Source organism: Corvus cornix, chromosome 26, assembly GCF_000738735.6.
Source record: "Corvus cornix cornix isolate S_Up_H32 chromosome 26, ASM73873v5, whole genome shotgun sequence".
Lineage (NCBI taxonomy): Eukaryota > Metazoa > Chordata > Aves > Passeriformes > Corvidae > Corvus > Corvus cornix.
This window is the reverse complement of record NC_046354.1, coordinates 1,795,813-1,810,897: the sequence shown is the minus strand read 5'-3', so window position 1 is coordinate 1,810,897 and position 15,085 is coordinate 1,795,813. Positions and strand designations below refer to the sequence as shown.

Below are 15,085 nucleotides of genomic sequence, written 5' to 3'. Positions count from 1 at the left end.
GTGCGCGGCCCGGCCCCGGGGCCGCCCCCGCCGGGACCCCCGCGACCCCCGGCCAGGGCAGCCCCCGCCGCACCGGCAGCGCCCAACTCCCCGCCTGCCGCTCAGGGGGCTGTGGGGACAGAGGGGAAGCGCTTCTGTCCCCCCCCCTCCTCCTCCCCCTGGGCACTGAGGGAGGACGGGGCGCAGCGCGTCAAAATGGTTCATAATTTTTAAAAAAACCCTCTATATTATTAAAATAAATGCAAAGATAAGTTATTTGGACGCATAGGGGCTGCCGGCGGAGCAAGGTGAAGGGAGCAGGGGACTCGCTTTTCCCGCTGCTTCTCTCTCCCTCTGGAATTGGGACTCGCAGGTTTTTCCCAGTCCTGACAAACTTGGGCACAGAATTCCTCTTCCAGCGCTTCCCCGCACTCGTGTTCTCCCTGCGGAACATTTCGCTCAAGAGCCCACCTGGGTGCTTCCCCCAGGGAAGGCTGAGGCTGCTGAGCCAAGGCTCTGCAGATGTTGGGTATTCCCGGTTTTTTTTTCCGTGGCTCTCCCGATCCCAACGCGCCGCTGGCAAAGGCAACGATGCCTTTTCGCTCTCCAGGCTGAGCAGGGCTCGCTGCAGGAGGCACAGCGGGAGCAGTGATGATGCTGAAGCTCATTAAAGCTGCCCCTGCTCTCGCTGGAGTCCCCAGGAAGCGGCTCCTCCACCGCCATGGGATGGTTTGGGTTGGGAAGGGACCTCAAAGATCCCCCAGTGCCACCCCTGCCGTGGGCAGGGACACCTTCCCCTATCCCAGGCTGCTCCAGCCTGGCCTGTGACACTTCCAGGCATGGGGCAGCCACGGGGCAGCCACGGATTCTCTGGGAATTCCATCCCAGCCCCTCCCCACCCTCACAGCCAGGAATTCCTTTCCCAAAATCCCATCTAACCCTGCCCTATGGTAGTGGGAACCCGTTCCGTGTGTCCTGGCACTGCAGGCCCTTGCCCAAAGCTCCTCTGCAGCTCTCCTTTATCAGAACTTTCTGCACAGAAAAACAGGAGGGAGATAAAAGCAAGGAAAGCCAGAGAGTTTAGGATTTGACGAAGGCCAGGGGTTTCCCCCAAAGCACATTGTCACAGGCAGAGAGGAAGTTTTCAACCAAGCTGACCATTATTTATTCATTTACAGGAGTTCATTTTCTTTTAAAATGCAGCAATTAAGAGAACTCTTTGTGTTTTTCCCAGCTCCACTTTCAAATCAAAAACAAAACAGTGAGAGAGACCAGGAAGGGAGCGGAAGAAGGAAAGAAGGAAAAGACACAAAAAATCCTCCAGAGCCAGTTTCCTCAGCTTTCAAAATAATTAAACCCCTCTGAAGTGAAAGTATGGACATTTTCCCTCCTCTTTCTCCTGTGGAAAGCATCAGGCAGTATTTCCGCATCTCCACATTACCAGAGCTGCTTTTCCCTGGGGAATGCCGGAGGCAGGAACATCTGGAGCTCTGGGGGCCCCTCCTCACGCCCACCTGACCTGACCTTCCCCAGGGGAGCCCAGCGCTGCTGACAAACCCCGCAGGCTTTTCCCTGTGCCCGTCTCTCTTCTCTGCCAGGCTCCATCCTGGCCCTTTGCCCTGCTAAAGCCTGGGCTCCCTTTTCCCCCCACCAAACCCCAGAGGGAAATAAAGCAAAGCCCTCCCAGGCTCTTCCTGTCGAGTCACAGGTGGGAGCTTTGCCAGCATCTCCAGCGAAGCTCAATCCCTTTTTTTGGGACAGCTCCAGCACCTGGCTGTGCACAGCTCGCTCAGGGAGCACTCCCAGATCCAGCTGGTTCCTCCAGGAGCTCCTGTGGGGATGGAAAAAGCTCCTTTGGGAAGGCAAAGGGCAGAGCTCCACCTCTCCACATCCTCCCCTGGCTTTGCCTCCACTCCCCACCAGCAAAATCCCCCAAAATTTTGGCACTCAGGAAAAAATGCAGGAGCTGAATCAGAGAAAGAAAAAAAAAACAGCACAGAGAGGGACAGCACCCAAAAATCAACCCCACCCCAGCACCCCAAGCACCTAAAGCTGCATCACGGGGGTGGCTCCAGTGACAATCAACCTTCCTTTTTTTTTTAGGGGATAAGAAATTTCCTACTTCGTGCAACTCCCATTTTGTTCTGCTCCCACTGCCGGGTGTTTGCAATTCAACGTGGGCTTGTTCCTAAGATTAGACAGGGAAAAAATATAGGACAGACAAAGGGATGGAATAAAAATCAAGCAGGGTTTGGGAGAAAAAAAAAAAAAAAAAAAGGGAGAAAAAGCTCATGTGCAAAGAGCTTTTAGGAAAGCAGCTCCCGTGTAAACAGCTCCCATTTTAACGGGGAAGAGGCAGCAGAAAAGGGAAAATAAACATATTTAATTGGGCGCTTCTGGTGAATGTTAATCAGGTGGCAGCACCTGGAAATGGATTTTGCAGTTTCCGAGGCAAGGACAGAGTCGTGAAGGGACACAGAGCCCCCAGTTCCAGGAAAGCGCAGGACAGCCCAGGCAGGGGAGCGCAGAGAATTCCAAACCGTATCCAAACTCTTCCTGCACAGCTCTGGCTTGGCCATCACGTGGCTGGAGAGGGTGTCAGGAGGGAATGGGAAGCACAGGCACCGGGAAAAGCCAGGACGTTATGCAACAGCTGATCAGAGCCTAACGAGGCCCTGCTCCAGCACGTGGAGGTGCTATTTTGATCCAGCACTGGGAATCCAAAAGCCATGGAACGAACAGAGCGGCTCCGGGAGGTTTTGTGCCTCTCCCACAGGAAAAGCCTTTGGGTTGGGGAAGGGTTGTTTGGTTGGTTCATAAAATTTCCCAAGGAAAGCTGCTGGTTGCTCTCTCAGGAAGTTTAACATTCAAAGCCTGCTTGGAGCTGGAATTCCAGCCTGGTTTGGGTTGGAAAGGACGTTAAGAGCTCATCTCATTCCAGCCCCTGCCACGGGCGGGGACAGCTTCACCAGACCAGGTGCTCACGAAGGCTTCAGTTCCTGGTTTTAGGGTCCCAGCATGTGGTGGCATCACCTCTCAGAGGTCCCAAAGACTCTGCAGGATGCCCGTGGAATATTCCAAGGCACTGAGGGACCCACAAACACCAGCAGCCCTTGCTTTTAGGGGCACCTTGATGGTGATGGAGAAATAACTCAGTTCCCATCCCCGTGCTCCCTTCCATGCCCAAAATCTCTTATTTTCCAAATAAAGCCTTTTTTTGCACTGGTTTGTTTTTTTTCAGTTCTCTGTGTTTCCTGCTCTGGTGTTTGTGATGCTCTCAAGAAGCCACAGATCTGTGCTGCTTTCAAACCTTTATTTCTGAGCCTACAGAAAAAAAAGCTCCCGGCTCCTGTGATTGCATTTTATGGGCAGGTAAGAGGGAGAGAGGAAATTCAGCATCCACAGGGGGATTATTCCAGTCCAAAAACCTCCATCCCCACCAATGGGGCAATTCCAAGGCTCACCAGCAGCCAGGGGAGATGGGATAAAATCTCCAGAATTCAACATTTCTCCAAGCAGCACTTGGGGATGCCCAGACCATCCAGCAGCTGTTAATACTCAAAGGGACGCTTGGTATTTCATTTCCAGAAAAAAACCAGGATCACCCAGTGCCGTGGGAGCTGCAGCACACCACGAAGAGCGGGAGGAAGGCTGGAATTTCTGTCGGAAGGGCTCCTCAGCCCAGCTCCGAGGTGGTTTAAGGTTCAGCCCTAGAGCTGTGCACCAGAGGAGCTCTGGTTCTTACACAACGCCGCCAAACTCGTTTCCACTGCGTTACACAGCCCCGCTAAATGCACAATTCCCCTCGTGAAGTTCCCACATCCCGAATGGAATTCCTGACGCAGCTCACAGAAACCTCCGTGCTTCTCCTCACCTGACCCAGCAGCACCGTCCCAGCTGGAAAGCACAGGGCAAAGCCCGTGGAAATGGCATCTGAGAATCTCATTGCAGAGCCTGCTGTTTGTGCAAACAACCCCAGGCCTGAAATAGCAGAGGTGTGAAACTGCGCTTGGGAGGAATTCAGGGAAAGTCACAGAGAAAAAAAGCAACGTTTCCAAAAGCGAAACAGATCCGGGGATGTGGAATCACGTCTCTGATCCGCCCCCCCCTCCTTCCCACCACGTCCTTTCTAAGCCAAGAGAGGCTTTATCCGGGTGGATTTTCTGGGAAGCAGGGAAAGAAAAGCCTTTTCTGTGGCACTGCCCAGTCCCTGGATCAACCAGCGCAAAACATCGCGGCTGAGCAGGTCCATCACCCTCATCCTCTCCCACAGGGAATTCTCCCCAGGAAAGGCAGCTTGGGCCAAATATCAGAAAACAGAGGGTTTTACCTGCAGCGGAGAGCAGCTCCCGGGAAAGGTGAATCCCTGCAAACAGCCTGGCTCAAACCCATGCTAAGGACAAACGCCCGGCCTGGGGTCACCGAGCCCTGCAGGGCACGGGAGGGACAGAAGCCGCTCACTCATCAGCCCGGTCCTACACGGAGATGTTCCTTCCCTGCTCCGTCCCTGGGAGTGGACCTGTACCTCCTCAGCAAGCTGATTATGAGGGAATAATTCCCCCAGCCCAGCCAGCTGTTTTAATTAACTCGTTTGCTCATTAAGCTGCTGTGCCCTGAACCCTCCCAGCCCCAGGCAGAGCCTCAGGTGGGAGCTCCTGCAGCTCCAGGCCAGGCCAAACCCACATTTTGTCGTGTTTTGTGCTCAGTGATGGCTCCAGGAGAGCCTGGACCGTGTCCTGGGATATGTGTGACCCAAAAAGGGGCTCCTGTTGTCCCTTTTGCTCCCAGCTTCAGGCACAAGAAGTGCTGTGGGGACACCTGAGGGTCATCACCCTGCCCATAGGGGCTGCAAACCTTCTCTAGGTGTTTGTCATCACCAGCTCCCACCTTTGGTCACTCAGGGCCAGGAGCTGGGCCAGCTGGTGGCTGGAGGAGCTCTCAATTGTCCCTCTTTGTCTGTTTTTCAGATCCCATTCCCACAAAGGCCCTTCCCTGTTCTTCTAGGAAATCTCAAGCTCTGATTTTCTCCCCACCTCGAGCCAAATTCTGCTGCCGAACCACTGTGAGCAGCAGAAACTCCTCCAAGAACTGCATTTCCCCCCAGTAAACCTGAAACCTGGAAGGGAGAATCATGAATCAAAGTCCAGTTGTGACTTTTTTAAGGGGAAAAAAAAATAAAAAGAAAGAAGCCCCTAATGCAGTGATCCGTCTTAGGGCTGTATTTCCAAAGGGGCTTTAAAGCAGGCTGGGGATTTGCAGTGGCCCTGCAGGATGAGCAGCCAGCACGAGCTCCACGTGGGCAGCCCGGGGATGTCACTGCTGTCACTCGTGCTGCCAGGGAGGGAGGGAGGGCTCTGCTGCTCACTCCTGCTCTCCCCACAGCCCCAGCTGCAAATTTAGCAACAGCGCCTGAGTTTCTCTTTGTGCTCTCCCACGTCCTGCCCTGCTACAACTCCCGTCTGCCTGCGTGGAGTTCTTCAAAAGCACTGCTTAGCAACCTGGCAGCCTTTGGGCAACGAGGCAGCCAGGGCCTCCCGTCCCCACTCCTGCCATTCCCACTCCTGCCATCCCCACTCCTCCCATCCCCACTCCTGCCATCCCCACTCCTCCCATTCCCACTCCTGCCATCCCCACTCCTGCCATTCCCACTCCTCCCATCCCCACTCCTCCCATTCCCACTCCTGCCATCCCCACTCCTCCCATCCCCACTCCTGCCGTTCCCACTCCTGCCGTCCCCACTCCTCCCATCCCCACTCCTCCAGCAGGGAATCCATAGCAGGCACAGGGCCCTGCTCCCTCTCAGCACCACCCAAGAGCCAGGTGATGACCCCGTGACACTCGTGTCACCTCTTGGCAGAGCTGTGGGCAGACAGAAGGAGCCTCGTCCCCGCTCTCAGCTTCCACAAGGAATATTTCTGTGGAGCAGCATCCTCACTGGAGCAAAGGAGAGGTAATTAGAGAGCCCTCAGTAAAGCTTTTAAGCCACCCAGAGTCCCCCAGAGGGAAGCAGGTGAGACTCCAACAGGCATTGCACAAGAGATATGGATCTAGGGTGGTTTGTTTTATAAAAATATCTCCTCTCCCTTTGTGGTTGGTTGAAAGGGATGGCAAAACAAAGTCAGCGGAGCTCCAAGTCCCTGCTTCCAGCACTCCCAGCCCTGTCTTCCACAGCAGAGCCACCCCAGGACCAGCGTGGACCCTCTGGAGAACAGAGAAGGGCCTTGGATTGAGGATGAGACCCAAATCTTCTCACTCCAAAGTCTGGAAGCTCTGCCATGTCCCCATCGCCTTCGGCTGGGAGTGGAGCAAGGCAGGATGGGGCAGGTCCAGGACGAGCAGGGAGTGCTGTGAGAGAGTCTGGAGCGAGGGAGAAGAGCAAAGGGGGACAGATAAAAGCAGGAGACGGGCGTGAGTCAGACTGGCACGTGGCCTGTGCCCAGAGCCCCGGAGCAAAGAGGGCATGGAGCGAATTCCAAGCCAGGCAAAAAGCCACTGAAACAAAAGGCAGCCCAAAATAGGCCCTGGCAGACCTGTCTGCTCATCCTTGCCCGTTTTAACGGGGAAGAGGCAGCAGAAAAGGGAAAATAAACATATTTAATTGGGCGCTTCTGGTGAATGTTAATCAGGTGGCAGCACCTGGAAATGGATTTTGCAGTTTCCAAGGCAAGGACAGAGTCGTGAAGGGACACAGAACCCCCAGTTCCAGGAAAGCGCAGGACAGCCCAGGCAGGGGAGCGCAGAGAATTCCAAACCGTATCCAAACTCCTCCTGCACAGCTCTGGCTTGGCCGTCACGTGGCTGGAGAGGGTGTCAGGAGGGAATGGGCTGTGCTCCTCCCTGGCACCTGGTGACACCTGGCCAGGCCAGGGCAGCGCCGGAGCACCCACGGCACCCAGGGAGAGCTCCCATGGCTCTCCAGGGACTCCCTGGGAAAGCCACCTGCCCTCCCCAGTGGGGACAGCTCCCTCCAAACACTCCCCAGGAGCACTGCAGGGCTCTCACACCTCCACCTGCACGCCCAGGGGAGAAAACCCCGCCGCAGGCAGCGATTGCTGTGCGGCCAATCCACACCTGGAGCTCAGGATGGGGAGTTCAGGCCGGGATCCAGGACCCAGTCCTCCCAGACCACTGGGGAAAGCTTGGGTCCGAAGGGGAGCAGCGTTAACTCCAGCTGCTTCTGTCACAAACCCTGCCTGGGGATCGGGGAAGGCAGGGATGCAGGTGTTTTTTGGGAATCACACTGAGGGCACTCCCCAGGGGCAGCCACAGCCCGTTCCCGGGCCAGCTGCTGTTTCCACAAGGAAGGATCCAAACCCCAAGCCAGCTTTTATTACGTTTCTCCTCGGCCTTTTCTCGCTGGGAGTCTGGACTTTTAGAGGAATTTTTGCTGTTTGTGGCGGAAAAGGACACTCCTCCTCAGTGCTTGTCCAGCAGTGGGTTCCAGGCTGGATTGGGGCCCCTGGAGCGACAAACAGCAGGAGAAACAAGGACATCGTGGGATGATGAACCCTCAGTGCACCAGAGAGCCTCAGAGGTGGGAAGTGCCCTGCCCTATCCATCTCCAGCTCCTTCAGAGGCAGCGTGAGCATCCCCAAATATTTTAGAATAAAAATAAATGAAGGATTTTCAGCTCCGTTGCTCCTCTTTCCTTGACACTGCAGCCACCAACACCAACAACTCCAGCCCCACGCCACCATCACGAGGGTGGATCCCTTCCCAACCTCGTGTTTTCCTCACGGAAGTTTGGTGTCTCACCCAGAGGTGCTTCTCTCAGCCCTTGGAGCAGGACACCACCTCCATTTTCACCACTCCAGCTCATTCCTTCCTCACAAAGTGGTGCAGGGAACAACCTCTGCTGTACAAACCTGCCCTCCACAGCGCAGGGAGAAGAGCTGAGCTGATTTCCCTGGCGTGTTTGGGGCTCAACTCAACCCCCCTCACCCCAGCAGCTCAAGGGCAGCACGTGGAGCTCTGCCCTGGGAGGGCATCGGGGCATCAGCAGGAGCACAGCCCAGCTCAGAGCCTGCAGGCACGAAAAACCAGCCTGGGACAGGCTGGCACAGCCACGTGGAAAGGGCACCCGGCCTAACTGAGCTCCTGACGCTGATGCTGTGTTTGTACAAGCGCCTCGTTCCCTCCCGGGTGTTTGCAAAAGCCGCGGGAGTTGGCACCGCGGCGAGGAGCTGGCCTTTAATTAACCAAAAGGCAAATACGGGAAGGACGTCAGCAGCCTGGGAGCTGCTCTGCTGCCCTGACAGGAGCTCTCAGCTCCTCTGGGCTCCTCACACATCTGTGTCTCTCCTTGGAAATGTCCTTTCCTGGTGGAAAGGTGCTGCTTTCAGTTCTCCTGGTCCCTTGGGGGCTCCACAAAATCCATCTCCTGTCCCTCTCGTGCTGTCAAACACCTTGAGGACACCATGGTGCCCAGGGACAGACAGGGGGGAAGCCACCAGCACAAAAAAAAGCAGAGTTAGGGACAAAACAGCCACGTCAACCACACTGGAAAGGCCCCGCCGGTGTCTGCCTCAGCCCCCGCAGCTGCTGCACAGCACAGCCCGCACCCATCCCCACTTCATCGGGATGGAGGGACAGCACACATGGAATGTCTTCATTCCCCCGCAGGGCAGGGCTGGATGGGGTATTGGGAAGGAATTCCTGGCTGTGAGGGTGGGGAGGGGCTGGGATGGAATTCCCAGAGAATCCATGGCTGCCCCTGGATCCCTGGAAGTGTCCAAAGCCAGGTTGGAGCAGCCTGGGATGGTGGGAGGTGTCCCTGCCCATGGGAGGTGTCCCAACCCAAACCATTCTGGGATCCTGGGATTCTAAAATGCCTGATTCCTGCTGTACAGTGTGACCCCAGCTTTCCTACACACACCCCAAACCCAGGCTGATTTCCATCACGTGTATTTCAAAGAGGGACAGTAGGGCCAGAAACAACCTGGGAGTATCATCGCCCCTGAGAAGAGGGGTAACAAAGTCTCCTTTGTTCAGGAGTCATTTCCCCCTCCTCAGCAGTGGCTTCTGAGCTGTTTCCCCAGCTCTGACACCTCCCGGCCCCGGCTGGCAGGGATGAGCAGCAGGAATTAACTCCTGCCCGCCCCTGCAAGTGTCCGTGGGCTGCAGGGCTGGCCCCGGTGGATCTTCAGGTGCTTGGCCAAGTGGTCACTGCGGGCAAACTTCTTCTCACAGGCAGAGCACTGGTAGGGCTTGACCCCGGAGTGGGAGCGCTTGTGGCGGGAGAGCTCATCCGAGCGGGAAAACCTGCAGGAGAAGGGAGGAATGCTGGATGCAGCCCTCGCTGCTGGCCAGGACAGGGAACACAGTGAGCCTGGCACGAGGGAGGCTGAGATCTGTCCCTGCCACAGGCTCTTTGTCACCCCACACCCTCCAGAGGCACCCCTGGCTCCCGAGATCAACCCCTCCAAGGATTTGGAAATGGAGGGAAAAGAATTCACCCCTGGAGATCTGAACTTCTTTCCCCTGCTCTCAAAGGACACTGTCCACCTACTTCCTCCATTTGTTTTCCCTCGCTGGAACCTTCCGGCAGCCAAGAGGCCCAGACGCTGAGGAAAAAATTGGTTTTTTGGGAAAAGAGCTCAGGCTGGCAGTGGCCAAAGGCCATGGGCCAGGAGCCTGGGTGGGAATGCTTTCCTAGAACTCCACAGCCAGCCCGGAGCAGCGTCACTGGGGAGGGAAGGTTTGTTTCCCCTGTGGCTGTGGATTCTCCCTGCAAACCCTGAGCATCCCCTCGTTTCTCACAACAGCAGCGAAATTTCCAGCCTGGGCTGGACTGGGAGCTGGGAAGGGAGATGGGTGAAATTCTGAGCACAGGGGAGGAAAAGCAAACAGAGCCAGCCTGGAGCACAGGACAGAGGCTCCAAGCCAAAGCCAGCGCGGTTCTGGGGTGCAGGAACGAGGAGCACAGGGATACCCCAGCTCACGCTGCCTGTCTCTGCAATTCCCACACCTGGGAGGGATCAAAAGCCTCAGGAAAATCCCTTGAACCACGCGTGTGTCCCTCTTAATTCCCCTGCACCTTCCCTCCCCCTCTGGCACACACAGCCCAGACCTGGGGGCACCTGCAGCGGGTTTTTAATCAGTGCCACCCTCCGAGGGAGCTGGAGCAACTCCACGGCTCTGGATTTTTGGGATTCAGGGAGTGCTGGACGGGAGGCCTGGGCTGGATTTGCTCTGCACAGATGGCAGGAGCATCAGGGCAGGAGGGTTTTTCCATCCATGGCTGGGACGTGCCCGTGCAAAAAGCACCGAGCAAGGAGCTGCAGCTGCAGCCCCAGACTGCAGGCAGAGGATTTCGGGATTCTCACACCTGGGCTGGGAGATTCTGCTCACAAAGGGCTCTGTGGAAACAAAACCTGTCCCCAGGCCACGCTCAGGTCTTCCACAGGTTCTTTCCCAGCTTTATGGCGAGGAGTGAGTTCCAAGGGCTTGGCTCCCCAAAAAGAGCAGATTCTGCCTCCTCAGAAAGAGGTGACAGATTTATTTGGAGTGAGGGACACTGGAGAGAAGGGACAACCAGGCACAGGTGAGGACATCGCCTGCTGGAAAAGCTGCTCCATGGAGGGGGAGCAGAGCACAGCACACAGGGTTCCATGGTCCGGGCTGGCACCATCCCATTCCTCCTTCCCAGAGGGAAAAGTGACTCTTGTGTGGCTTCTTCTGTCCCCTCCCTCAGTCCCCAGGAAAAGGGTGGCAAACCAAACAGAATTCCACACTGGCTGCTGAGGAAGGGCTGAGGCTTTTCCTGGGACAAATATTGCCAGGAAAAGCCATTTTGGAGCCCAGCTGCTGGAATTGTCCTGAGTTAGACACAGAGAGTTTCCAAAGTTTTCCAAAGTTACAGCATCCCTTGGAAAAGGGGCCTTGCCAGAGGGAGTTTAGGCACCCAGTTCAAGGAGGATTCGGGATGTTGGGAAGTGTCAGCTGCACATCCCCAGCTGCGCTCCTGGACTGAGTAAAAACTCCCAAAAACGCTGCACAAACTCCAGCCCTCAGCTCTCCTTCCAAAGATTCCCTCGGGAAAGGCCAGTGGGGACTTCACCCTGGATTTCCACCAGCCAAGAGCTCTCCTGCTCCTGGGCAAGAGCCCCCCACCCTCGGGGACCCCCACTCACCTCCAGCCGCAGTTGGGCCAGGCACAGGTGTAGGGTTTTTCCCCCGTGTGCCGCCGGAAATGAGCCTTCAGGTGGGAGCTCTTGGAATAAACCTTCCCGCAGCCGGGGTGGGAGCAGCGGTGGATGCGGAGCAGGGAAGGGGGGCCCTGCTGGCACCTGGGGGCCGCCTCTGCCTCCTGCACGTCCCCTGGCCCCGTGGCCACTGGCAGGGGGGCAATTCTGACGTATTTTTGGTCCAGGATGGTGCCAGGGGGCTGGAGCTGAGGGAGCAGGGACAGGTTTGGGGCCTGCAGGCTGATGAGCAGCTGGGCCACCCTGACACCCCCACCCTGTGCCAGGGGGGTGACGCTGTCCCTCGGGAGAGGCTGGATCTGCAAGACAAAGGGAATGCTGCCAGCAGCCACCGCCTGGCCACCAGCAGCTGTCCCTGCAGTGTTTGGGACATCTCCTCCTCCTCCTTCGTGCACCCTGGGGGTGAGCTGTGCCCCAGAGCCCAGCTCAGGTTTGCTCTCCACCTTCCACCCCGCGGGGTGAGGATCGCCGGCGTCATCCCTGAGGAACTCTGCCTTCTCCCTGAGGAACTCCTCGATCTCCTCCAGGGTGGGGATGAAGTTCTGGGAGAGGCGGAAGTCAGGCAGCCTGAGCTGAGCCTCGGTGAGCTGGGCTTTGGGGGGTTCCCCCTTGGCACTGGACAGCGGGACACTCTCGGCATGGCCAGTGCTGCCCGCCAGGACATGCCCAGAGCCCTCTGAGTGGCCACATGTCCTGTCACCGCCACGTCCTGGTAGAAGGGATGGTGGCATCCTGCACTGCAGGGCACTGGCCAAGCTCTCGAGCAGGGAAGGGCTGGTCAGGGAGGGCAGCAGGTCCTGGCAGCTCACAGAGACCATTTGGTGACTCCCCACAGGCGGCACTTGGCTCAGCAGCCGCTGGGAGAGCTCAGCTGGGGAAGTCTTCGTTCATCTGCAAGGGAACGGCACCAAGGTTATTTCTAAAGGAGAAAACAAACACGCAAACCTCAACCTTTTAACAAACCCGGGCTGTGCACCGAAAAGAAAACAGCCGAACCTGGCAGTGGCCTTTGTTTTTAAAGAGTCTGCTGCTGGAAAAAACACGAGCGGACCGCTTTCCTCTGCTGGCTGCCAGCAAAGAGGCAGATTCCCCCCCAAACAAACTTCTCTGGGGAGTTCATGGAGGTAAAAACACACAAAGAAACCCTTCATCCCTCCCCGTGCCACCCGCGCCAGAGGGCAGCTGTGCGCTGCTGGATGGCGCAGGGGGTGACTCCTGATTAACCGGGAGTTAATTGTGATCCAGGAGAGGCCGCTGGGGCTTCTCCACACTGCAGACGTGGGCAGAGCCATGCCCTGACACAGACACGGGGCTGGCTTAAAGCTGCCTCCCTGCACAGGTAACCAGAGCTCCGAGGTGCTGCTGCCAGCCCGCCCCCGGCGCTCTGAGTGTTGCCCCGGTGCTGGGGGCACCGCGGTGCCCGAACACGCTGCAGCTCTGCCCGGGCAGCTCTGCCCAACCCCGGTCACACCTCAGAGAGCGGCTCAGCCTGGCTGGGGTCAGCTCCGAGGGCACAAACAGCGCGTCTGCGAACAGCTGAGAGAGAGCACAGCGTCTCCAGGTGGGAGCTGTGCGGGCTCAGGAGGGGACTGGTGACTGTCCCAGAGCCCACGGGCCCAAGGACCTCCCCGAGCAGCCACACTGTCCCTGTCCCCATCGTGCTCCAGAGCACCAAACCACCCAGGGCACAGGGATCTGTGTGCATTTAATGCAGAAATGGAATTTCCAGGGGAAAGAAAACCTTTGTCAAAGTCCCTGAAGAACCTTTCCATGAGATTTCTGTGGAGCTGCAAACCAGTCCGGCCAGTCCTTGTTATCAGTGCCCATCAGGGTCCTGAGAGCTGCGAGAGGGAATTTTTGAGCGCTCTGGATGCCATACAAATGTTCTTCTCCTTAAGAAATAACCCCCACGTCGTTCCAAACCTGCCAGGAACGAGATGCAGGGGCATTCCCAGTGCTGCCCAGTGTCTCCAGCACAGCTCTGCACCAACAAGTCGTGGAGAGCAGGGACTGTCCTGGTCACACGAGAGGTGAGGGAGGCGTTCAAGCCAATCTCAGCCTCCAGGCTTCAAATTTTCACCACAGCCCAAATGTGTGCCCTGAGCCACCCCTTCCAGGCAGTTCCACACTCCTTCCTCCACTCCAGTTTTAGGATCTTTTTTTTGTCTCTTCTTCTCCGTCTCCTCTTTCTGCAAGGAAAGCCTCCCCCCTCTGGCTACCAAAGGCTTCTGTTTACCTCTCCCACAGTGTCCTAAAACCTGATTTTCCAACCAGATCCTGCAGAGCAGCTCGGGGAGTCTCCATCCCTCCAGCATGTCCCCAGGACAGCTGAATTAAACTCTAAACTCCTCACGGAGTACAACCCTTCTGCTGGGCTGACAGCGGGAATAAAAGCATGACCAGAGGGCGGAAAGGTCCAGAGGCTCAGGACCGAGGAGATCTGAGCGGGGCAGCCTTGGGGGAGCTCCTGGAGTGCTCTGCTCCTGTTTCCCATCCCATTTGCGGCAGTGCCGACGTCCCAGCTGGCAGAGCAGCGCTGTGGGGCAATGTGTTGCCTGGTGGCACATTCTGTGCCAGCAGACTCCGCAGGTACCTGTCACAGGTGTCACTGCCCCGTCAACCCAAGGCATTTTTGCAAAATGCTACCAGTGCTGTCACCCCAAAGCCACTGCAAGGAAACAGAGCCCTGGCTCTGTCCCTCACTGCAAGGGCTGCATCGTTCCCAAGCCTCACTTTGCATTTCTGTTCCTCCAGTTTTTCCAAGCCCAGGGAGCAGCACATGTGCAGCCCGAGCACATGGAGAACAAGCGGCTCGCCCAAGGTCAGCCAACAACCAGCGGGAGCTGGGAACTCAGCCGAGGGTCACGGCTCCCCTCCCGTGACCGAGCAACGTGAACCAACACCTGTAACCTCCGCAGAGCCGGGAATCACACGGGGCCCGTGCAGAACCGGGGCTCGCCGAGCCTTTGGGGACAAATCAGACGGTCCCGGGCAGTGCCACGCGTGGCCGATCCCTCGCCGCAAAGCGATGCCCGAGGACAAGCGAGGCTCTGGCTACACCGCAGCCCCCAGCCCCAGCGGGGCTCAGAGCCGGGGCGAGCCGGGGACACCGAGCCCGGTGCTGCCGGTCGCGAACCCCCCGCCCCCGTGCCCGCGGAGCCGCCCCGGGGAGCGCTGCCGGCGGGACCCCCGCGCCCCCGCGCCCCTTACCCGGCTCCGCCGCCCGCGGTCCCGCGGCTCCGCCGGGGGCGGCTCCCGGCCCGCCCCGCCCCGCCGAGGGCTCGGCAGCGGCCGCCGATCCCATTGGCACGGGAGCACCCGCGCCGGGAGGGGCACCGGGATGCCCCGGCTCGGTCCGTGCGCGGCTGCTGGAGCAGCTCCCGGAGGAGATCCCGCGACCCCGCCGCTGTTTCCTCTCGCTGCTCGTTTACACTGGAAGCGGTCCAGGTCGCTGCAGCGTTCCAGGAAAAGGAGGCGAGTCCCGGCACGTCGCGGCAGCAGCGGGTGCCGCTGGAATCCAGGTGGATCCAGGTGGATCCAGGTGTGCGGGAGGTTTTGGGCAGGGCCGTAGCGCTCGGATGCTGCTGCTGGGACAAGGAGTGAGGTCTGTCCTTGTCGTGGCTTTGGGGGTCCCTAAGGGGGTCCCTGAGGGTGGCTTTGGGCCACCAAACCACACCGAGTTCCTCTGCTTGGGGAGAAGCGTGAGATTTTGGGCCTGAACAAAAGACCTGGGCCAGGGGAAGGCTTCACATTTATAAAATCCAAAACAAAATGAAAGAAAAGCCTCAAAAAAACCTTCACCAGCGAAGGTGCACAGAAAGGGAGGCCCGTGGCTGTTCCCTGAGCGCTGCTGTGTCCCCTGTGTGTCACCGACCCCGTGTCACAGCCTCGCAGTCCTTAAC

At 57.8% G+C, this 15,085-nt stretch overlaps 1 protein-coding gene and 1 long non-coding RNA gene across 5 annotated transcripts; both read right to left on the bottom strand.

Moving 5' to 3' along the window:
* Positions 1 to 1,116: 1,116 nt before the first annotated feature.
* LOC120411262 lies at positions 1,117 to 4,801 on the bottom strand. Its single transcript, XR_005603644.1, has 2 exons — positions 4,310 to 4,801; positions 1,117 to 3,960 (listed from the first exon to the last, which is right to left on the bottom strand). It is a non-coding gene; the product is annotated as an uncharacterized LOC120411262 (long non-coding RNA).
* Positions 4,802 to 8,867: 4,066 nt separating this feature from the next.
* On the bottom strand, positions 8,868 to 14,457 carry LOC104692355 (Krueppel-like factor 15). 4 transcript variants are annotated; one of them, XM_039565303.1, is made up of 4 exons: positions 14,394 to 14,442; positions 12,925 to 13,024; positions 11,112 to 12,074; positions 8,868 to 9,240 (listed from the first exon to the last, which is right to left on the bottom strand). In XM_039565303.1, the coding sequence occupies exons 3-4, from the start codon at positions 11,999 to 12,001 to the stop codon at positions 9,063 to 9,065; spliced, it is 1,068 nt and encodes a 355-aa protein (XP_039421237.1). In that variant the 5' UTR covers positions 12,002 to 12,074; positions 12,925 to 13,024; positions 14,394 to 14,442; the 3' UTR covers positions 8,868 to 9,062. The 4 variants fall into 4 exon arrangements, with proteins under 4 accessions (XP_039421237.1, XP_019144432.1, XP_039421236.1 ...); XM_019288887.2 differs by lacking the exon at positions 14,394 to 14,442 and adding an exon at positions 13,107 to 14,287; XM_039565302.1 differs by lacking the exon at positions 12,925 to 13,024 and having other exon boundaries at positions 14,394 to 14,457.
* Between the last annotated feature and the right edge of the window lie 628 nt (positions 14,458 to 15,085).